The sequence below is a fragment of the Durio zibethinus genome, chromosome 13 (genome assembly GCF_047325235.1).
Source record: "Durio zibethinus cultivar Kanyao isolate XHJ-2024 chromosome 13, ASM4732523v1, whole genome shotgun sequence".
In the NCBI taxonomy this organism is placed as follows: Eukaryota; Viridiplantae; Streptophyta; class Magnoliopsida; order Malvales; family Malvaceae; genus Durio; species Durio zibethinus.
The window spans coordinates 1,153,964-1,172,713 of NC_143174.1; the positions used below are offsets into that span (position 1 = coordinate 1,153,964).

At 29.9% G+C, this 18,750-nt stretch overlaps 1 protein-coding gene across 1 annotated transcript; it reads left to right on the forward strand.

Annotated features, from left to right (window-relative positions):
- The first annotated feature begins 6,697 nt into the window (after positions 1-6,697).
- LOC111304308 (WUSCHEL-related homeobox 3-like) lies at positions 6,698-8,646 on the forward strand. Its single transcript, XM_089742502.1, has 3 exons — positions 6,698-7,415; positions 8,084-8,380; positions 8,575-8,646. Exons 1-3 carry the CDS (start codon positions 7,056-7,058, stop codon positions 8,644-8,646), a joined length of 729 nt encoding a protein of 242 aa, XP_089598628.1. The 5' UTR covers positions 6,698-7,055.
- The last annotated feature ends 10,104 nt before the right edge of the window (positions 8,647-18,750 follow it).

Genomic DNA, 18,750 nt, shown 5'->3' on the forward strand with positions numbered 1-18,750 from the left:
TTTTATAAATATATTAATATATATTTTAAATAGAGATATATTAATTTTAATTAATTTAAAATAATAATTTATATTATTTAATAAAACATTATTTACTAAATATTTATATAAATATATAAGTAGAGTATTCGGTACTTAATAAAAATTTTAAAATCATATCCATTTTTATTTTTATTCTCATAATATAATATTTATTTTTATATTCATTCAGATAAAAATCAAATTTCCTATTAAATATGAATATAATTGATATCCCTACATGTTTTAGGAAGTGTATGGCAGATGGCATGGCAAAAGTAGGAAGCCCCTCATTGCTTTCGGTAAAACTAGAAAAAAGTTTGGAAATATTTTCAAATTAATGCATGTTAATTTCATTTTGGCAAAAACAATGTTTTTTTTTTACTGAATGTGGTACACATTGAATTAATGTTGACGGAATATCTAACATCTTGATTGAAATTTTGATCGTATTCATGGACTTAATTCTTATGTCACTATCCTACTCGTGAGCTTATTATATATATAACTAATAGGCCTTCTACATAAATGGCTAAAATATAAGAACTCATCTAAAAATAATAATAAAGTTTAAGGATTGTTTAGTACCATTTTTTATTTTTTTTTATTTTTGGTTTTTTTGAAATTAGATATAAAAATGTGTTTGATAAATTATTTTTGTTTTAAAAACAAAAAATTAGAAACAAAATTTTGAAAAATTATGAAATTTATTAAAAATAGAAAATGATATTTTTACTATTTTAAAAGCATTTTCATCACTAATACCGCACGAGTCATCAATCCCCATACATAAACAACATCAATTTTAATGTAAAAAATTTAAGGTAACCATCAAAATTATCAAAGCTTGGATTTAAACTCCTATTATTTTCATAATTCTCGCTTCAACCACTTCTCTTTATAATCCCTTATTCTAAAATTATTATAATAAAAATTTAGGGGTCATTTGGTATTATTGTATACTTTATATTTTTGAAATATTTATTTTGTTTTATTTTTAATTTATTGAATTTGAAAATATATTTGGGTAAGAAATTGTAAAAATATGAAAACAAAAACATATAAAAATAAATGCATAAAGTTTTTAAATTCTAAAAGGAAGAAGTTCAATTCTCGCTAAAGCAAAAAAAATAAATTATTATGGTATTATAGCCGAGCAGATGAATAATACCCGTGCGATAATAATTTTAAAAATATTTTTAAGAATTTAAAAACATTATTTTTTTATTTTCAAAATTTTCTAATTTTTTTTAGTTTTCTAAAACAAAAAATTAAAACAATCTATCAAACATATTTTTATTTTTAATTTAAAAAAAGACTAAAAACAAAAAATGAAAATATTACCAAATTACCCCTTAACTTTCAAACATGATTTCAAATTAAATAAGTTAAAAACAAAACCAGCAAATATTAATAGCAAGCAGGAAAGAGAAAAAGTAAGGTTGGACCGACAACCTTACAGTGTGACGCGTTGATGATCATGGTGCAGAAAAGTGTATAACGTTATTAAAGGAAAAAGGCATGACAAGGAAGCACAGTGGAGAACGTGCAGTGCAGGTGACACAAGGACGCGTCCAATTAATATCCACGTATTCATGCATGACGAAAGCAATCTAAATTGCCAACATACATATAAAATTATATTAAATAAAATTAATGGGGGGCCTCTCAGACTTGTCGTGTTTCTCCCTTTTTTTTAAGGCAAAATTTACTTCTCTGTTCGTGTTTTATTATGGTACTGATACGTGGAATCCTTTGTTATAATTGTACAGTGGGGCGTTGCAAGCTTTTGTGGAATCCTTTGTTTCATGTATTTGTCTTACTATATGTACCTTTCATTTATGGCGGAAAGAATTAGATACGATAATTTAAAATATTATATAATATAAGTATAGTACGAATATAAAAATAAAAATAATATAATTTAAAATTTTAATAAAAATTATAATTATATTTAATAAAATAAAAAAGTTATATTTTTATATTGATATAAATTATAAAATGTAATTTTTATATAAAATATAATATAAATATATAAATTTTAATATTTTATTCTATACAAATATACAAATAATCAGGGAGTGAATAGTGATTTCTTGATGTATAAGTTCTCACCCCATCACCTTTTGGTACGTAGTTATTAACATGGGCGAAGCTAGAAAAAAAAAAAAAAAAAAAAAAAAGAATCAAATGACAAATTCAAAAGAAAAAAGGGATTAGGTATAATATTTGAAGGAATTAGTTACAAATTTTTAAAATTTTTGGAGGGTTGTGGCTTTTGCTTGTCCATTGGATTGCCGCTCTAATGTTTGTGTTATATTTTATACAAAATTATATATTATAATTCGTGCTTAAATAAAAATTAAAAATATAATTTTTAGTTTTATTAAATTTATATATAATTTTTGTTAAATTTTTAAATTATATTATTTTTATATTATTTTTTTGTATTATGTTTGTATGATATCATCATGTCATATTTTAATTTGTTAAATCTATAACTTTTAATTATTAATTATATTTTTTTACAAAAGATAAACAAAAAATTATAAATACTGAAATTTAAATTTTAAACATGATTGTTTTAATTAATTAAATTAAATTTGAATTCGATAAATAATAGTAATTGCAATCATATTTACATTTACATTTGTTTTCTTATTTTCATTATCAAATACTATTTGATTCTAATGGTTTTTTAGTGATAAAAAGCCAACTGGTGCCTTTTTCTGATTTTTTTTTTAGTAATTGTTAATAACTACCTGTTAATAATAGTGTCAAAATAAAAAAAAATCATAAGTGTTAAAATTTAAAATTTAAATTATTTAAATATTATTTTTAAAAAATAATTATATGAAATAACTTAGTTATGTTTCGATGCTACAAACTCAATTTTAAGTTGTTCTAATCTTTAAGACAAGATCAAATACAAAATACAAGCATTTGTTCTCAATAATGAAGACATGTAATTTTTTGCTGAAAAAGTTGAATTTGAATCCTCATTTTCTAAATTAAAACAAAAAAACTAGATCAAGTACGCGAGAGTTTACTCGTTTACCAGCTTTCTCAACTCCTGAGACCCACTTCGTCTTTTCCGGCTGGATTTGGCTGTCGCAGTTGTTCATACATAGAGATTAACATTTTTACAGCAGGAAAAGGGCGGTAATAGTAGTTTTGAGTAATGACCTGTGATTATCGACAAATCATATGGATAAAATAGGGCAATGCTGATCATGCATCGGAAATCCATTAGAAGGGGGGATGTTTAGGGTAGTTAATGAACGGCAGAGATTTGATAGGAATGTTGGGAGAGAGATCAGGCCGTGCGAAAGCTAAAAGACAATGCCTTGGACTGCATGCATTTATGGGTTTGTCCAAGGCTTGCGTTTCTAATTTAGAGAGAGAGAGAGAGAGCTGTTTCTGTTGAAGAGTCGAGAACCTACCTATGCCAATGAGCTTGGAAAAATCTTACAGCATAATGCGGTTGACAGGGGCCCAATCAAGCCGGGGTAGGGGGGGAGACGGAGAGAGAGGTTGAAGTTATTATTGTCAGGCTATAAATATATAAATTATCATCACAGAAATTTTTTTTAATTTTCCAAACAAAATTAATAAAATAATATATATTTAAAAAATAATATATATTTTTTGTTTGATAAGAGTCAGAAGAGAGACCGGAGTCGAACCTAGTCTTGATTTTTTTTAAGATTTGTTTGGTCACTAAATCAATAAATTGAAGATAAAATGATATATTTATTTATTTATTAATCTGTTTGTTAAAAATTTATACTATAAATTATATAAAATTTATATTTAATATATTATTAATATATAAATTTTATATATTATTAATAAATAAATATTAACCCTTAATATAACTACATAAAAATTTTTTAAAATATACTCATTAATAAAATAATATCATTTTATTATTTCATTAATAAAATAATATTATCTAATTTACTAAAACATCAAACAGTTTTGAAAGTGCTAAAAAACCTGAAATGCTAATGAAAAAAGATTCGATAAACAGTTATGGAAACCTACTGTTAGAGCAGTAAACACAATCATAAAATGACAAGAGCTTGGTGGCTGCCCTGGCCGGGTTTTTGACGGTGTGAGTAAATATCTCGCTGTCCTCTCCAGAATCTGGCCCTGCTAAATGCAAGGTTGCAATGGAAAGCAATAACAAGTAAAAAAAACACAATAAAGACGTAGACAGGATCTTTTATGGAATGTCAAATGGTCTTTTCTTTCGTGGTTTTTCGATTTAAATATAGCCATGCATTCACATGAAACCAAACAGTCTTCGCTTTGTAAACACGAGAGGCATTCGGCCATTTTCGGCCATGGATACGGTGTCCTAAAAGCTAAGAACCCTATCTACTATCATTAAACGAGTAATGAATCGAATTCAAATTAATATAATATTAAATTTGAGTTTAAATTTTAATTTAAAATTTAACTTAAAAAGGATTGAATTTTATTTTTAAAATTTGAATTCAATTTAAAATAAAATAAAACTATTCAAAAACTTAATTAAACTTGAATGACACGTAAAAATAAATTTAATTTTTATATTTGATAAAAATTTAATTATTTGTATTTAAATTTAAATTTAAGATATTTATTAATTAAAATAATAAAAATATATTAAAAAATAAAAATTTGATTGATCTCACGAACTATTCGAATCATGTATAAAAATATTTAAATTTGATTCAATCAATAAATCAAATTATTTGAATTTAAATTTGATTCGATAATAATTTAATTTAATTAAAATTTTATTTAAATTAAATTTAAATAATTTATAAATATTAATATATCATTTGTATTTTTATCTAAATGCACGTGTATTATATTCGTAAAGAATCTAATGGTGACGAATTGTTGAGGTATGGAGGGAAATTCAAGAGGGCTCTTCTTTTTGTCGCTGCCCTTGATTAAGACACAGCAGATACCTATCTTTCCAATATCTTTTAACTAAATGGGTTTTCCAAAAGAATGTGTTTCATTTTGTGAGACTTTCTTATTACTGCTGCCACGATACTATACATTATTAATGCTCGAAAGAGACATAGAAATAAATACCAGAGATTCTGGTGACGTCATTTTTAATAAGGGATACCCCACTTGTAAGATATGTATATATAAGTATGTCTTTGTACGGATTGACCCCACTTTGCAATAAGAAAAAACAAAGAATTAAATCACATGCGTATTAACTATGCTGTCTCTAATTCAGGTACCATACAAATTGTACGAGCATAACCAGTCAAAGTCAACAAAAGTGAACAATATATTCATTGTCACTTCAATTCAACCGTGCATAAGTGTTTTTTTTTTTTTTTTTTTAAGTCAAGATTTTATTAAGCAATCAAGATATAATAAAATTAGTGGAAAATTATTAGAAAAAGCAAAAACAGAACTCCCTTGTGTAAGTTGCTAGTTAGTAGTTTTTTTTTTTTTTTCCTTTTATATAATATATATTAAAAAATTCAAAGAAAAATAGAATTCGAATTTTTTAATTTATTCCTTTTGTATATAATAATGGACATGTAATTAGGAGAGGTGCTCTTTTACTTGTCAACCATGATTCGATTTTTATGAAAAGCACTCTTGAAGTAAAATTTTGAATGTATAAACTAATATAAAAGAGTGCGACGCCTTTAAAATTACTTGAGAAGAGAACTAAACTTAAATAAGACTTAAAAATATGATATTATAAAAAAAAAAAAAGAAAAGAAAGAGAAAACAATCATTGTTAAAGAACAAATTAATGAATTGTAAAAAAAAAAAACCATGTATTAAGCTAGTTAAACTTTGATTATTACCACTTATGATAATTTTTTACTAAACCTGCCCATGGCCGGCTTGTCCTTAAAATCCGATTTATTGAATAAGGATTTTCAAAATTGAGTTTGACTTGATTTATGAATATATTTTATTATGAAATAATTAGATTCTACTTAATTTTACTAACAAAAATATATGTAAAAATATTAAAATATTAATTTTTTAATATTTTAATAATAAATTTAAGTTAAACGAAGAAATGAGTTTTAATGGACGGACCAAGCTTTAGACAAGCATTTGAAGATGTTAATTACGCTCAACCTAGTTCAACCCATGAACACTTCTAGTTTCTACTATCAAACAACTCAAATATGATTTAATTAGTTATCTTTTATTTAAGAGGATTAAGGTTTAAAATTTCCAATTATAGCTAGGTGCAATGTGCAGAAATCAATTGTAAAAAAGCTCACTTTCTTCTCTATATAACTTAATTATTCTTCGTTTGAGTGTAACATATGCTACGATCTTATTGTACGTACGAGTGTATGAGATTAACGCTATGGTACAATAGTAATAATTTAAAAACGAAAGGATGTAAAGATTTTTACCCAAAAAAAAGAAGGGTAGAAATATAACATTAATATTTATAAGATGGGAGAAATAGTGCTACTTGGTGTGAATAAAGGTGTCTAGTGCAATCATGGTGGCTGAGCAGCTAATGCTCATGGATGCAAAAGCCAGTTGCTTTTCTGTATCTAAATTTACTTGGTGTTGTCTCCGACCAAATCATTAAAATTTTTGCAACGCTTAGGTGTGCCTACTTCATCCCCTGTTGAGCTAAAGTAAATGATAATAAGGTGATATTGACATAATCATTCAAGTTTCCCCTCAGTCATTCAGTCACTTTACCTTGGTTTCCATCTTTCTCTCAGCTGTGCATTATACTGAAAACCAACCCTTTCAGGGAAACATCAGCATGATAACATGCTCTTGTACTTTTTCCACACTATTAACCCCTCTCTCTCCATCCTTTTTGTCTCTCTTTACTTCTCTAACATTGCGTTTCCAAATAATATTGTAGCTCTCACTTCCTTCGTCCATCTATTTATACCTGTTGTTTGAAACTCTTTTTCTCATCCCAAACACCAAAACCGAATACCCAAGTTTCAGTTCTGATCAAAAACGAAAAAAAAAAAAGACTTGAGAGAGTAATTAAGAGCTGTTGGTTTTGTTTTCTGATGTCTCCAGCAGGCTCCTCTAGGTGGTGTCCAACGCCAGAACAGCTTATGATTTTAGAAGAGACGTTTAGAAGTGGGATTAGAACCCCAAATGCCTCTCAAATCCAACGAATCACTTCTCACCTCTCTTTCTATGGCAGGATTGAAGGCAAGAATGTTTTTTATTGGTTTCAAAACCATAAGGCAAGAGAAAGACAGAAGCTCAGAAGGAAACTTACCAAGCAACCACAACTACAACAGCAACGTTATCATCAGCATCAGCTTCAACAAAACCATCCTAACCACCATTTTCTTCACTATTTTGATTCTTCTAGTCCCCCTTCTTTTCAACATCTTTCATGCTATAACTCAGCCAGCCTTGTTCCTCAGGTAAAAAAAAAAAAAAACAACTGTATAATATATTATTTATTCTACCATATTTCGTTTTCTTTTTTTTTTTCCCTTACAACGGTAAAAAATAACAATCGGTCCTTTCATTTTATACGAAAGATTAATATAACTCGTAATTCCAGTAATTAAAATTCAAATTCTACACCTCAAATACAAAAAAATAATATAACAAATTTATTTTATTTATTTCTATATATAAGAAAAAACAAACATAGAATGAGAACTGAAATTTATGCAGGGTTTTCTTACAAGCTTTGTAACGGTTTTATGCAGGAAGAAAAAAATAATAACTGATGACAGAACATAAAATTTAAAAGATAATTAGAATTAGGTTTCCTCTGACAGACGGGAAACCTAATTTTATGTATAAAAAAAATAGATCAAAAGTTCAAATATCATCCACACTATTGTGCATGCGTGTGCTTCTTTTGTTCTTTTAATTCAATGATACTAAAATCCAAACATTTTCTTTAAACGAAGTAAACAAACGTATATTAAAAAAAATGAACTCTTATCCTTTGTTTCTTGACCCTCTTCTCCATCCACTGCTTAATCTTTAGTGTGCTTTTATCATTTAATTATTATATCTTTGCCTTTCCTCTACTAACCATTTTTTTGGGTAATTATTTTGGTAGCAGGTGGGGATATTTCATGAGGATGCTGCAGCAAAACAAACGATGAACTACGCATGGAAGTTTGACATTCCAGAAAAAGGGGACATGGAAAAGGCAATGATGAGAACGTACGGCAGTGATTGGTTGATGATGGTTGATATGGGTCCCCGTTTACCACCATGCTTCTCCACCAGGGCACCCCTTAAAACCCTTGAACTTTTCCCTGTCACGGCCACAAATCTCAAGGAAGAGTGCAACAACAACAACAACAACTCTTCCAAGCCTCTTGCTTGTATCAGTAATAACCCCACACCTGCTAAAGTACCCCTAACCCTCCCTTAACCCCACAAAAAAACCCCAAAACTCTCTCTCTTTTATCTCGTTTCCCTCTGTCTGCTGCCTAGGTTGTAAGCTGTAACTAGGTTCTAGCATTTTTTTTTTATTCTGAAATCTGGGTGTAATTTTGTTTGTTTTGTTTTCTTGGGTTTCTGCAATGTATGTGTGGTAACTTTTAGGCTCTAACTTGTCCGGGGAGTAATGCTACTGCTCCTTATCTTACTACTTCAATTGCTTTTTTAACCTATTAATCTGCACTGTGTATTGTCCCTTTTCCAAACCCAAATCATGATCAGAATTCTAGAATATGGCTTGAAAAAGGTGTTGTTTTTCACACTGTTTTTCAAAATTTTCAGCTTGTCTTTTGTGTATCATAAAGCTGGCATATATGTAAGCGAAACACCAGTACTTGACAGACATCTAGTCACATAGAAATCGGCTTTTTTTTTTAATTGGTCTTGGATCTTTCAGACAAGTCAATGCAACATTCATAGTGAAAAAAAAATAATAAAAAGATTTAGTTTTACATGAAGCATCAAACCTCTCCTACATTTGGTGAGCTGCCAATACAGAAAATTTAAAATTTTTTTCCCTTCATTCTTTAAATACAGTACGCCATTTATAGTACTCAATAGTCAATGAATTACGTTTGCAAACAGACTTAAACTCTTGAACATACTCACTGATTTTATTGTAGTTTCAAAAATCATTCACAATATTGGTAGTGAGTTTTTTTTTTAGCTACTAATATTTAATGTAATAGTATATTATGTTATATACTGTTAATGTGTCACAGTCGAAGTTTTAAACTTTTAATAAATAATCATTTTGATAAGATGGTAAGAAGTTGTTCATTGACAATGTAAAAGAAAAATTATACATTGCATCAAATATAGTCTTTTTTTTTTTTCATGCTTCTTTTAGGCGAAGTGTTTCATTTGTGTAGAAAAAATATGTATTTGAAAATTAATTAATTTATTATATATGTTTCATTAATTATAAGCAAAATTTCATTTAAAGTTTTAAGTAATATGAATGAATTGAAATTTGAACGTCAAGCTAAATCATCTAAACATTACACTTAGATATATATATATGTATATGTATATATATATATATATATATAGTTGACGAATAAGCTTTCAATGTCGTTGGATTTGAATTTAAAAATTAATTCAATTAGTTTATATAATAAAATTTAAAAAATAACATTCAATAGATATAATATTCAAATAATGACATTTATAATCCAGCATTCTTTATATAACAAATATAATTGAATTTGAAAACAAATAATTTACCATTTTTACTAATTTTACAACGAATATGGCATCAAAAATTTTACTTTAAATTCAAGTCAAGCTCTCAATCTCAAACCTCTTCTCTCCTTTCTCAAAAAAAAAAAAAAAAAAGACTGATTATACCAAAATTAGGGGACCAAACAATGTAAATTATTTCTGATTGTGACCATTACGTGAAACACATGCACATTATTTAATGAAATATTTTCTCCAACACAATAATAACAAAAGCATGCATAACAATTAATGGAATATTTCCACTTTCGGGACAAAAGATATAACTCAGCCGATTTATAATTTAGTTTCTTTATAAGAAGCAAGCAAGCAACATTCAAAATAAAAGCATACAATAATAATTATATCAGTTAACTGTGAACCAAAATTTGAAAAACCATTGCCCAACATTGCATTAAAATCATAGGCTCAAATAGATTGCAACCGTCTAGGCTAATTTTTCGTACAAATGTCTTGGGGAAGGAAACCAACAAAAATAAGGTGAAGAAGCTTAGCCAATGGCACATACAATCTTCTGAAAATGGTTATAAATGACAATGACACGATCTTGAATTTGTTTCGCAGACAGAGGTTTCCACGGGCCAGAATTGGACTGGTTCTGGTGGGCCTGAATCGAATAGCTTGATCAATTAATTTCTCTCCGGATATGGTCTTTCTCTATGAACCATTTTCTTTTACTCTGTCTTTTGCTGTCAGTCGATCGAATCTTCAGAAACCTGTCCCACGAATCCTATTACCGGGCCGGTATTTGTCATAATGTCTAGGTCTGGAGATCCATCGTTAGACATTGACTTAAGAAGTCACCACCAATCTTTTTTATTTGAATGCGATTGGTCACCTAAAAAATCTGTTCTTTCAAGGTCCCTAAAAGAATAGGTTCAGCTCTACTAACCAGAACAGGGTTCGAGAGTTCAGTTACGTGTAAGGAAGGTTATAGCACCCTCATAACGCCCATCAAAAGTTGATACTAGCTTAAATTTATGTTATCCAATGAGCCTTAAAATTTTACCAAGTAATTAATTATTGAAAATTATTCTCAATTGACTCTAATACTTTTAGCAGAAAATTAAAAAAATTCCCTCACCTCAGGAGTATGTAACAAAACTACTGTTTCACTTGCAGAGGCTCCATCGTCGGATTATTTAACATAAAAAAAATTTAAAAGAAATAAAAAAAGAAAAAAATGATTTCTTTTGTACAAGGAAAAATTGATACTTTCAACTTTTCCTCAAAATATTTTTTTGAAAACTTTAATCTTGAGAAAAATTGATACTTTCAACTTTTCCTAAAAAAAAAAACCCTTTTTGTTTTGAAATTTTATCTTTAAGGAAAATTGATACTTTCAACTTTACTCTAAAAATATTTTTTGAAAATTTTAATTTCAAAAAAAATTGATACTTTCAATTTTTTCTCAAAAAAAACTTTTTTTGAAAATTTATTCTTAAAGAAAATTAATACTTTCAATTTTTTCTTAAAAATATATTTTTTTTGAAAATTTAATTTTGAGAAAAATTGATATTTTCAACTTTTTCTCAAAAAATTTTTTTTTGAAAATTTATTCTTAAGGAAAATTGATACTTTCAACTTTTCTTTAAAATGAAATAAATAAAATAAATAAAAATAAAAATCAATAAAAAAATAAAAAAAATAAATTAACAACCCTAATATAATAATAATAATAAATAAATAAATAAAAATAATAATAAAAAACGAAAAAAAAAAACCTGGAGCGGCTCGGCTCGGCTCGATTTGAGGAAGAAAAATGGCTCGGAGAAGCGTCTCAGGGGTGTCAGCTCGGCTCGACTAACGGTTCGGAGAAGCAAGACACGCGCGGGTCGAAAGCGGGTTGACGCTCGGGTTGGGTCGGGTCTCGGTAAAACACGCGGATCCTCTGGGTTACTTAACGCAAAAATGGCATCGTTTTGAGAGGGTATATAAGGATGATTCTTTCATTTTTTCAGCAGATCGAGCCTCCTCCCTCTCTCTCTTCCTTTCTTTTCTCCTCCTTCTCTCTAAACTTTCTGAAGAACTCTAGTTTAATATTCACCGGATTCTAAAAAATTCATCGAAATCTAGATTTTTCATCAAAAATTCATCAAAAAGTTGGTCGATTTCTTGGAATCTTCACCGAAAATAGGGCAGCTGGTCGAAAACTTCAATCTTGACCGAAATTATCACTAAAAAATTCAACTTTCCCTGAAAAATTCAACCGAAATCTGAAAATTTTTCAAAAATTTCCAGAAAAAATTCACAAAAAAATCTTAATAAATTTTTCAACGATTCATAAAGCTATTCTAACGCCTCTAAACCCTTTTCCAACTTTTGAATCTCTTCTGTCTGCCATTTTCTCTCAACCAGTACTCTTTTCCTTCTGTTTTTCTGTGTGTTTCCTTTGATTCTGAAGGTTTTTTTTATAGGGATTGATCAGAAGAGTTTTTGATCAATCCCAACTCCTCTTTGGATCGAGATTCAATCATTGAATCCAACATGGACTCTTCTGATTGAATCTCAATCCAATCTTCAGTCGAATAAATCAAAAAAATAAAAAAAATCAAATAAAAATATTAATGAAAATAAATCAGATAAATAAAAAAATTAACAAATAAATTAAAATTAAATAACAGATAAATTATAACATATAATCTGATAAATATACATATAAATATTAACAAAAAAAATAATAAAGAGATATATATATTAATAAATACATAAGATAAAAATAAAAGAAAAAAAATAAAAAAACAATAATAATAATAAAATAAAAATAAAATAAAAATGTAAAATACAAAAAAAAAAGAAAATAGACTTACCTATTTGGACCAGGCCCAATTGATCTGGGCCTGGACCAAATTGGGTGTCTACAGCTGCCCCTCTTTACACATTTTTTATGAAACAGAAATTGCGCAAAGATGTAGACACCCAATCAAGTCTCAACTAGACTTTTTTTTTTTAAGGTTTATCAAAACTCCTCTAAGCAGAGGCTCAACGACTTTGAAAAAAATAAATGGCTCCTCTAAACAGAGGCACTATGACTTTGAAAAGTAAATTGCTTCTCTAAACAGAGGCACCACGACTTTTGAAAAGTAAATTGCTCCTCTAAACAGAGGCACCATGACTTTTGAAAAGTAAATTGCTCCTTGACAATCATGTCCAAAAGAGTTAAAAATTGTGTTTGAAGGAATTTCAGGAGATTATGCTCAAAGGCCTTATAAATCAACCCCGATACTAAGAGACATCCTATTTCAAGGATTAGGAACTTACCTGACAAGCTTTTTTTTTTTCAATTTTGAAAATGTCTTCACATCTATCTCCTCTATGTGGGATTTTGAAATACCCCTGTTTCTTGAATTTATGTAGTATACCTTCTTGAAAGTAGTATATGTTATGCAATGCATATGAATTTCAATGCATGCTATGCATATTTTGGCCAATTAATTCCTATTCAATGTATGGTACTCAAGTTTTTCAAGCTCTTTTCCTGGGCATCAAATCTTTTGATTATTAAAAAATCAGATTACACTGTTCTTTTGAGATCGAACCAGTGTAGCTCTAAATCTTTCACTCGTATTCTTCCTGTAAGAAATCTCTTTCCAAATTCAATGTCCTCATCAAGAACTGAACATCTCTATTCTGCCTTTATCACTTTTGACTTATTCAATGTAATTTAAAAATCTTTCATGCTGTTATTCATTCATCAATCATTATTTCAAACTTAAAAAGTAAGAATACATTTGCACATTTCTTTCATTGTAGGGTATTAAGACGAAAAGAATATGAATGGTTGAGAAACAGTCACCAGAAAAAAGACATAAAAAGTGAAATAAAATGTCTTTTATTAGCAAAATGTTCGCAAACTTTGGCCAAGAAAGAATTACAAGGATAAGTGTGGAGACACAGCCCAAAAATAAATAATCGGATGATCATGATAACATATCTCAAGGTTTTTTTGAAAATCCAACCCTCTGATGTATTTAACAACTTGGAGCTCCTCCGAATTTGCTAGTCTTCATGCCAATGAACTTTCAAATTCAATGCCATATTCTCCTTATCTAAGCTGCCTTTTCAAGTTTTCAATTTAGACAAATCCCTTATAAATCAAACCGTCTTTATAAGATTTTTGCCTTGAGTCCTCCTTTTTCATTCATTTTTTTTTCATTTTTTTATTTTTTTATTTTTTTTCAAGCATAGTATTTCTCTACAGTATCAGAATTTATAGGATGGGGTAAATCATTTTCATCCATCTCGATCAGTATCAGTGCTCCACTTGAAAAAGCCCGTCTCACCACATACGATCCTTCTCAATTTGAAGTCTATTTTTTTTTACTATCATGTTGGATTGAGAGAATTCTTTTCAAGACCAACTCTCCTTTTCTAAAGCAACGAGGTCGAATCTTCTTATCATGAGCCATCATCATTCTTTTTTGATATAGCTGACCATGACACAGTACAGTCAATCTCTTTTCTTTTATGAAATTTAACTGCTCATAGTGTTCTCGAATCCATTCAGCTTTTTCCAATTTAACTTCTTTTAAAACCCTCAAGGAGGGGATCTCTACTTCTATTAGTAGTACAGCTTCCATCTTATAAACAAAAAAAAATAGAGTTACCCCAGTAGAGGTATGAACTGACGTTCGATATGCATGTAATACAAATGATAAGTTCTCGTGCCAATATTTATAAGTCTCAGTCATCTTTTTCAGAATCTTTTTTATATTCTTATTAGCTGCCTCAATTGTCTCATTCATTTTTGGACAGTATGGTACTGAGTTATGATGCTTGATATTGTATTAGGCACATATTTCTTACATCATTTTACTATTCAGATTCTTGGTATTGTCTGAAATAATTCTTTCTGAAAGTTTATATCTATAGATGATCTCTCTTTTTATGAACTTACGAACTACAAAGCGTGTTACACTTGCATATGATGCTGTCTTTACCCATTTTGTGAAGTAATCTATCATCACAAAAATGAATCTGTGCCCGTTAAAAGTCTTTGGGGTGATTGGACCAATGACATCCATGCCTCACATTGAGAATGGCCATGGTGGTACCATAACATGCAAAGCAGATGACGGAGCATGGATCTTATCAGCATATATCTAGCATTTATGGTATTTACGAGCATAGTCAATGCAATCATTCTCCATCGTTAATCAGTAATATCTTACTCTCATGATCTGTCTCATCATCATATGTCCACTGGTATGTGCCCCACATATTTCATTATGCACCTCTTCAATAATTTTTTTCATTTCATTCTTACTTACGTACCTCAATAACATCTAATCCCAACTTTTTTGTACAGAATATCTCCATCTAGGAAAAAACTTATAGCTAATCTTCGGATGACCTTTTTATCATTTTTTGTTGCTTGAACTGGGTACTATTGATCCTTAGTATACTATAAGATATCATAATACCAGGGCTTTCCATCTTCTTCTTCCTCTACATTAGAGCAATAAGCTGGTATATCCTTAACATCTAACTTGATGGATTGAATGTTGGTATTATCATTAATTCGAATCATTACAGTCAGAGTAGCCAATGCATCAGCAATCAAATTCTTTTTTCGAGGTAAGTGGTCAAACTAGATATCTTTAAATTATTTCATCAACTCTAGAGTATACTTATGATATGAAACGAGTTTTGAATCTCTCATCTCCCATTCTTCTTTCAACTGATATATAACTAGAGCTAAGTCTCCAAACACTTTCAGTGCTTTCACTCTTCTATCTATAGCAGCTTGTAAGCCCATGACACATGACTCATATTCAACGATGTTATTTGTGCAATTGAAATTTAACCTTGCTATTACAAGACAATATTATTTTTCTGGAGAGATCAAAATTACCCCAATTTCATGCCCCAAAGCATTGGTAGCTCCATCAAAATACATTCTCTAATATTTTTCTTCATGTTCTCTTTTCTCTAGTTGAAATATAGTCATTAAGTCTTCATCACAGAATTCTAATTTTATTGGCTTATACTCTTCAGTAGCACGATCTGCAAGAAACTCTGTTATAGTGCTCTTTTTTATTACTTTTTGGCTCACATATATAATATCATACTCCAAAAGCATTACTTGCCATCTAGTAATTCTTTCGAACAAAGAAGGTTTTTCGAAGATATATTTAATTAGATCCAGTTTTGCTATGAGCCATGTGGTAGATAGAGCATATACTATCTGAGTCTTTTGGCAGTTCACACTAATGCACAGCATATTTTTTTCCAATGGAGAATACTTAGATTCGTACTCTGTGAACTTCTTACTCAGATAGTAAATAGCTATCTCTTTTCAGCTAGACTCATCTTGTTGCCCTAACATACATCCCATTGAATTTTCGCATACTGTTAAGTATAGAATTAAAGGTTTTCTTGGAACAGGTGGCACCAACACTGGAGGGTTTGACAAGTATTGCTTAATTTTATCAAACACCTCTTGACATTCCTCATTCTATTTTTCAGGATTATTCTTACGAAGAAGCTTAAATATGGGATCACATTTGTAAGTAAGTTGAGAGATAAATCGAGAAATATAGTTCAATCTCCCCAAAAAACTTTGAACTTCCTTTGGTGTGCTAGGAGGTGACAAATTTTGAATGACCCGTATCTTATCTAGATCGACTTCAATTCTTTTTTCACTGATCATAAAACCTAGTAACTTCTCTAACTTTACCTCAAAGGTGCACTTGGCTGGGTTTAATTTGAGCTAGAATTTTTTCAACCTCTCAAATAACTTTCTGAGGCTGGTGACATGATCTTCATCCTCACAAGACTTTACAATCATATCGTCTACATACACCTCGATTTCTTTGTGCATCATGTCATGAAAGAGTGTTATCATGGCCCTTTGATATGTTATCCCAGTATTTTTTAACCCAAAAGATATGACTTTGTAGTAAAAAATTTTATATATGATCATAAAAGTAGTCTTTTTCATATCATCTGTAATCATTTTTATCTGATTATACCCTGTAAAACCATCTATAAAGAAAAAAATTGAATGCTTAGCTGTATTATTTACCAGTGTGTCGATATGAGGCAAAGGAAAGTTATCCTTTGGGCTAGCCTTATTCAAGTCCCAATAGTCTACACATATTCGTACCTTTCCATCTTTCTTAAGAACTGAGACTATATTGGCTACCCACTATGGATACTTAGCCACTTGTAGAAAACCTGCATCAAATTGTTTCTTTACCTCTTCTTTAATCTTTAGTAGCATTTCGGGCTTCATCCGTCTCAGTTTCTGTTGAACTGGCTTACATTCTGGCTTTAGGGGCAATCTGTGCTCTATTATCTCTGTACTTAGCCCTAGCATATCCTGATAAGATCAGGCAAATACATCTATAAATTCTTGAAGTAGGTCTGCCAATCGTTGTTTATCTCCTGATGAAAGTGAAGTGCCCATTCTGACCTCTTTCTTATTCTCTTCATCTCTCAAATTCACTAAGTCAACTATCTCTTTATGAGGCTCAATTGGCTTATTTTTTTGTTCAATCAATCTCATTAGGTCTGAAGGTATAACATATTCTTCAGAATTCTCTTCATTGTTAAGTTCATTAGTGTTAATTAAATTCTCAAAGCTAACTTCTTGATTGTTATCATGATTATCTTTATGTTCATTTACAGACCTGAAATTGAATGAAATGGGATATGTTGGCAAGATGTGCTTGAAAAGATAGAAATAATGAAGACACAAGAAGAAATGAATGAAAATACTTTTTTTTTTATTTTTTATTAAAAATATAAAAGACAAACGACCCAAACAAGAAAGATCACACCAATGTCTTGGGCAATAGCTATTGGGATGTTACAATTACATTGTATTAGTCTCAAAAGTCACAGGCATCTTGATGGCACTCCAATTATTCAGCTTATAATCTAGTGGACAAAGGTGAATCCACTCCTCTTGATTAAGCCCCACTTCATCTTTAACAGCATTAATGGTTAGCTGGGCAAAAATGTTTTTCATACTTTTTCTCGTATCTGAGTACATGAATCCTCCAGGTCTGAAAGTCTCATACAAGTGTGGGATAACCATCAGCCTTGCTGTCTTTCCTGATGGCCTTCTTTTGACCTCCTATTCTACCATCTCATAGCCTAGACCTACCATGTCCTTATTGTCTAATACTATCGGAGGTTCCTTTATTCCCTGTAAGTTTTTACCTAGCCCTAATCCTGGATACCAACCCTTGTTGATGACTTGGCTCATCACTATCTTTGAAAAAAGTTGATTTTAAAATTCTTCACCTACAAAATTAACCAATTCAAAACATCTATAGGAGCATTCCAATGCTTCTTCGGTAGCTTCTACATATAAAGTGTTCAATGGTTGGGTCACTAGCATATCTTTCTCCTCAACTACCACTACTAGTTGACCTTCTACATTAAACTTGATCTTCTGGTGTAAAGTAGAGGGCACAACTCCTACCGTATGAATCCATGGCCTTTCTAATATATAGCTGTAAGATGGAGAGATATCCATCACTTGAAACTTTACATTGAAAGTGCATGGCCCAATTTGTAAAGGCATATCGATATCCCTCAGAACTTCTCTTCTGGTCTCATCAAAGGCTCTCACAATCATCTGACTATCTTTTATATGAGAGTAATCAATGGGTAACCTTACCAAAGTTGACATAGGTATGACATTGATAGCAGAGCTATTATCGATAAGGATCTTGGTTATGATATGGCTCTTGCACTTGACTATGATATGCAGAGCATTGGTATTTTCTTTTCTCTCCAAGAGAATCTCATCATTGCTGAATGAAATATAATTTGGCATGACTAGATTTCTAACCAGGTAGTTCACATATTCAACAGATACATTATGTGCCACGTATGCCTGATTCAACACTTTCAGCAGGGTATTTCGATGTGGCTCTGAGTTTAATAGCAGTGATAATAATAGGATTCGAGCTGACATTTTATTCAACTATTCCACAACTGAATACTCACTATGTTTTACCAGCTTCAGGAATTCACAAACCTCTCTTTCTGATACTGGCTTCAGATGATATTTTTTAAGTTTTA